A 6,000-nucleotide genomic window follows, 5' to 3' on the forward strand; every position below is an offset into this window, starting at 1 on the left:
AACCAGCCATGGGTCAAAAATGTAGTTAGGCCTATGATAGTTCCACCTGCCGTAGATACATTCTGGCTTTTCTTTCTTGCCATTATTCCCAAAGAGAGACTACTTCTGCAGCATTTACCTGCATTTGGAATTTGTACACAATCTAGATGAAAACAAGTATCTGTTAAGATGTGCATAGATCCTATGCACATAGGACTGCATTGCCTCAAAGGGATTTCAGCATCTGCAGGTGTTGGTATGCGTTAAGGTCCTGGAACCCCTCCTTAACACATGTGAAGAGAGAAATGTGCTTGCCCTCAAGCCATCACGGGCCTCACACGCAATGCTGGATTTTTAGTATTCTCACTTACCAAAAGAACTATCAAAATGAAGCAGTCAGAGCAACACAAGCTTCACATTGTTCTTGCCCTGCTAGATAATATTTCATCTTGTAGTGGCCTGATCAGTGAGAAATACGAAGCTTGCCTACTCTTTCTATTGAGCACAACTGTACTGGGTACCAGTCAGGTAGGGAGCGAGGGAGGTCCACAGGCAGGGCAGAGGTGATCAGGTGAGCACAGGCACCCCAGGAATGTGCCACACTAGAAACACATCCACAGGCCAAAGAGGATGTCAAAGGTACCCCAATATGAGCAGTGGCTTTTGGATCAGAGCTTGTACTGGAGATTTCACATGCGCCTAATTCTGCAAATTATCTACGCACAGCATGTGTATGCACACAATAAACCCATACGATGCAATGTGGCACAAACAATTAAAAGTTCTTTTCAAAGTGGAAATGCAAAATAGAATGAATATCTGTTTTCTATAAATGAATCAAGCCATCTGCCTCCCTCGAGCAGCAGCAGGAGGACCCGAAACAGCAGAAACACAGCAGCCTCTGGTGTTAACAATCTATTCTCAAATCTCATGCTCCACATTTCCCCGGCAAACAAGGCTAAAAATACAAGACATGCAACAAATAGTCTCTGGGGATCTGCCATTCCATGGATGGCGTACTCGGTAATATTTTTTGTTGAAATTCAAGATTGGGGGGTCGGGGAGGAGGGGAAGGCCAGCTATCATATTAGACTCTGGCATTGAGAACTGTGAATGCAATCTTAACGTACATGTAGCTGAATGCTGAGAGGCTGTTTCCACACAACATAAATCTTAGAGGCACTGGAATACATTTCCAGATTTATTGAAGCTACTCTGAAGTCTTGATCGTTAGAAGCATGCCACTTGAGCATTTTTTTGTCACCAAAACACCAGGGCCATAGTCTTTTTGGCGGAGGTGCAGTTTGGATAACTGTCTACCGTAGAGTCTGGTCTCAGACTGAGCAGGTATAAAGCAAGGCATCACACACACACAGTGATCCGAGTGAGCATGGCTGGCAGTATTTCACCTACGGCCCTTTCTTCCTGTCACACACCCTAGGATAATGGCAGCACTTACCTCATTGAGTTATTCTAAGAATTCAATGAGTTAATGGGTGTGAAGCATTTAGAGTAATGAATGGCACACACACTACAATCACTGCTATTATTTCATATTCAAGCCAAGCTACAAAAGCACCGTCTTTTAAGGACTAGAAATGGTATAAAGAGTGGTAATGACATTATGGTAGCTTTCACGTAAACAGTGACCAGTTGAAAAGCAACGGGTGGGGGCAACAGACAAGTATCTTTACATAGATGCTGTGGCTGAGAAGGACACGGGCAAAGTTTCCATTGCTCCTTACAATGAGGAGTTAGGTCCTAAAAACAATGTTATTGCTGGTCAAGTGGCACTCTGGCACTACCCATGCTCCCTACAGTAACAGAACCACAATTATTGGCACAGAATTAGGAATGAAGGCACAGCTGAACTCAGGACACAGGTGCCTGTCCTTTAATGAGACAACCACCTCCACCCGTCTTAAAAGGTTAGTGGAATAAAGGTTTCTTCCTCCACCTGGCTTTGGAAGTGGCTTAGGTCCCCAGCCTAGAAATTTTGAAAAGCTCAAGGGAAGGTATAAAGTTACATTGTCATCCATGAAACCAATTTATTGATAAACCTTTAAAGCAAGGTTTTATACAGGGTATTTGGTATTGAGAAAAAGTGACCAAACTTACAAATAATGGAACCACGAGGCCTAAACCTGTCCCTCCTACTAAGGTATCATAAGCCCATCTTATCAGGGGTGAGGGTTGTGCACCTGATCCTTCACCATCCTACAAAGCACCACTGAAAGACCCCAGACCGGTCCCTGAAAGACTGGAAGGCAACAAGTGCTGTCAGGTAGCATCCACTTAGAGGAACTCATTCTTTCACAAAAGGGAACTGCTGAAGAGATCTCTGCAAGACACTGTTAGACAAGAGTGCACGCCAGGCAGCACCAGGTCAGAGCGCAAGCACGGACCAGGACGACACCGGAGAAAAAAGCTTTTCCCAAAGGCCTAGGAGGTAAAGGAACAGAATGAGGAAAGGGGAGAAAAGGAGTGGCATGGTAACATTCACTTCCGAGGAAATGACTGTGGACTTAGAACTCCTTGTCCTCAACAGATAAGTGGATTCAGCTACATAAACCCAGCAACTGTTACGCCTGTACAAGAAGGGTGTGATACTCCTGCCATTAACGCATTACTACAAGGAAGATTTCATGTCCCAGTAAAGTTTTAAAAGCCAGAAACCATATGACTGCTCAGCCTCAGATTCTCTTCCTTTAATGACTGGGAGATCTCAGAGTAACCAAGGCAAGAATTGAGATGATATCAGCAGCAGCCATCCTTTCGTTCAAACAGCAAAAAAAATACATCAGTATGACAATATGATGTACATTCAACTAGCACTTAGCAGGTCACAAGAAAAGTTTGAAGCAACCTTTTCAGTTACAAAGTGTTGAAGTACACGGTCATCATGGCACCTATTGCCTTCCTTACAGTCTGCCATCAGGTCGGAGTGTAAATCTGAAGAGGCCATTCATGCCTACAAACAGAAGTGGAATATTGGTCCTGGGGGCACCAGGAATGTCTACAAGAGCCCCTCCCCCTTTGTCCCAATAGCTTCTGACCTTACACGCAAAGTTATTCATCAGAAACCACTCTAACATCTATTGGTTTTTACATTAAGTAGGAGGTGCAGAGAAGCAAGCAGGTGAAATGACCTCAGGAAACAGGTGATACATATTGTGAAAATGCCCCTGAACTCTCGACTGTTCTCCTGCCATCCAATCCTGCATAGCCTATTGGTAGGGAAGGAAGGAATATCTTGGTTCAAATCAAGAAGTCTTGTGGAACAAAAACCATTTACTTGAGTAAAGGAGAAAAAATGTGACCATACTGTGTGCAGCCAGAACACTGAGCAAACAAGCCACACCTGAACTCAAATGGCTACTTCCCTAGGCTGGGAGCACTTCAGTAACATCGGAACACACGCTTTGCTTTGAAGAGGTCAATCACGCCTTCCTGCCCAAAGCCAGGTGCACCGTGGCTTCCCAGGTTTTCACAGGCTGCCTGGGGAACATTCACTACATGAGGAATCTCACAGCTGCTCAAGACACAGTGCGCCCCAACCCCCAGGAAGAACAGATTTGCAGCTCCACTTGCATGTGTCTGGAGCATACACTGTGATGCGTGTGAAGCATTTGTTTTGTGAGGGAGCTTGCGGAGTGTACAGTATGTTTTCCAGCAGACCTTTACAGAACAGCTTGCAGACAAGAGGTGCTAGCCTTGGATTCACAGCCAGGCAAACTCCATCCAAGAGGCTCTTGGCAGGTCTGTACATCCCGCTGCCAGCAGGCTTCAGGGCAACTCCACCAGGCCAGTCCCCAGCACCGCTACCTGCAGTCAGTCGCTCTGGAGGTCTCCAACACACCCAGCACACTCCAGAGGAAGTGTGCGCGCGCACACACACACACACGTACGTTTAGGAAAGAAAAGACCCACTCTTCCCCCAGCCCTGCAGATACACAGCAACTCAGCGCTGACTTTGCAAAGAGGCATTCTCCAATAGTAAATTGAATGGCTGAGGCGTATGCTGCTCCCAGCAACAGAGGGAAAACACAAGGTTTCCAGAAGCCAATGTGTGCCATCACCGGGGGCGCATTTCTAGACCGTTCCTGCTTTCCAAAAAGCCTGCTGCTTTAAGGGAAAGGAGGGGAAACGCAACTTTTTCGGAAAATGAAGCAGTGGGCACACGGAGCAGAGTCATAAAGCGGGCAGCTTCTGCCCACCCCTCTCTTCATTCTCTCCAGCATGGCAGTTTTAGACACATCACTGGCCCTTACTCAAAGAGACGTTGGTTCTTTTGTGTTGGTCCTCAACCCTTTGTACTCGCCTCCAGGCTACCAGAAAATCAGAGCCGGTGAGCGAGCGGGGAAGCAAGCGGAGCGCGCTGGGTGCGGCGGTCAGCTCCATTCCCCCTTGCTCTCACCAGGCAAGCGTTAGGCAAGTCATTTACCGCAATTACACGTTTAAGCCTAACGGATGGCGCCCTTTAAGGAGAGGATTTCAAAGGCAAAGCCACGGGATACCGACAGCTAGGGCGCAAACTGCCTGCGAGCACCTTCAAAGCAAGTACACGGATCTATCTTAAGTTGATACTCCCTTGTCCTCGCTCAAGGTGGAGCTGAAAGGCTGAACGCAGTTGCTAGACTCCACAGAACCCGGGGCAAACAGGGCTGCGCGTCGAAGGGCGAAAGCGGTAGAGGTCTCCCCGCTGCCTGACGGAGCCGGGCTTCCTGGCTGCAGTCAGCCCTTGGATAAGGAGCCTGGTGAACAGCCGCTTTCCGGACCTCAGCACTGCGGGGCGCCGCGACCCCAGGATGGTGTCCGCAGCTCGCCCGGGCTCAGGGAAAGCCCAATGCCGGTTTAGACTGCTGACTACGGACGCCCAAGGGGTGCTGCGCTTGGTGCAGAGCCAGGGGACTTCAGCCTGAGTGTTGCTCCCCTCAAGGGGAAAAAACGCCCCCCTTCTATACTACCCACCGCCTAGAGACGGACGCCCCTCACCTGGGTTCTTTCTACACCCCCCAAGAACTCTGGGGCGCTACGACGGACACCTGTCCACGGACCAAGCCGTCTTGGAAGGAAGTGGAAAGGACGCGGGAAGGCGAGAACGGAGCGACGCCGGGGCTCCTCCAGGCTGCAGCAATTGGGGAGGGTTCGGAGAAGGGAGCAGGCGAGCGAAGCGAAGGGTAGAGGGGCTTGGGTCACAGCAACCTGTCGGATTGCGGCGAATCGCAAACTCGACTGGAAAGCAGCGGAACCCCTTTGCGGGTCCTCCACTTGATTCGCATCCTGCTGGGCTCGGCGCACGGAGGGACGCAGGGAGCAACTTGGACAACCAAAGCCACGAGTACGGGTCCCGTTCGGTCTCGCCGGCGCTCCCCGGCCCTAGCCCCCTCAGCCTCCCGCTCAACCCCGCACTAACCTCGGGCAGCCGCAGCCCCCGCTGCCCAAAAGCAGAGTCCCAGCCACGGGATCCACCGGCGCGCCCTGGCACTGGCTCCTCCTGCAGCCGCTGATCTCTCCATGGTCCTGGACACAGCTGCTCTTCCACGCCCCCGAGCTCCCGAGAGTCGCCCTGCGACGCAGGGGCCGAGACGAGTGGGTCCCGGGGAGGGGAGACCGTTCCTCCACCGTCGCTCCCTACAGCAGTGGGGCAGGACGTTCCGGGCCGCCGCTGGCTGCGCACCCAAGGAAGGCGCGCGTCCCCATAGCCTTCCCCCAGACGCCGCTGCAGCCGCTGCCGGAGTGGTCCAGCCGTCCCCGCCGCGCGGCGGCCGGCCCCGGACTAGCCAGAGGAGCAGCGAGTCCGCATCGCTAATGAGACCCCCGCGGCCGCCCCTTCTCCGCCCCTCCGAGCCGCAGCCAATGAGCCGAGCGGGGCGGGATTGCGGGAGGGGCGGCGGCGCAGGTGAGCCCGCGGCGGCCGCACGTGCCCCCACCTCCCCTCACGCAGGTTGCTGCACTAGCCGCACCTGGGTGCGCCCCGAGCCGCGGCGGGCCTGGAGCAGGGCGTGGGCAGCCAGGCAC

The 6,000-nt window shown here is 51.9% G+C and overlaps 1 protein-coding gene across 1 annotated transcript in view; it reads right to left on the reverse strand.

Annotated features, from left to right (window-relative positions):
• UNC5D (unc-5 netrin receptor D) overlaps positions 1-5,498 on the reverse strand; it is a 525,876-nt gene extending 520,378 nt beyond the window's left edge. Inside the window, exon 1 of the mRNA XM_040994252.1 lies at positions 5,396-5,498. Coding sequence (XP_040850186.1) covers positions 5,396-5,498 — 103 coding nt within the window. The remainder of the gene's footprint in view (positions 1-5,395) is intronic.
• Between the last annotated feature and the right edge of the window lie 502 nt (positions 5,499-6,000).

This window comes from Ochotona curzoniae, unplaced genomic scaffold (assembly GCF_017591425.1).
Source record: "Ochotona curzoniae isolate NIBS_2020 unplaced genomic scaffold, NIBS_Ocur_1.0 contig_899, whole genome shotgun sequence".
Classification (NCBI taxonomy): Eukaryota; Metazoa; Chordata; class Mammalia; order Lagomorpha; family Ochotonidae; genus Ochotona; species Ochotona curzoniae.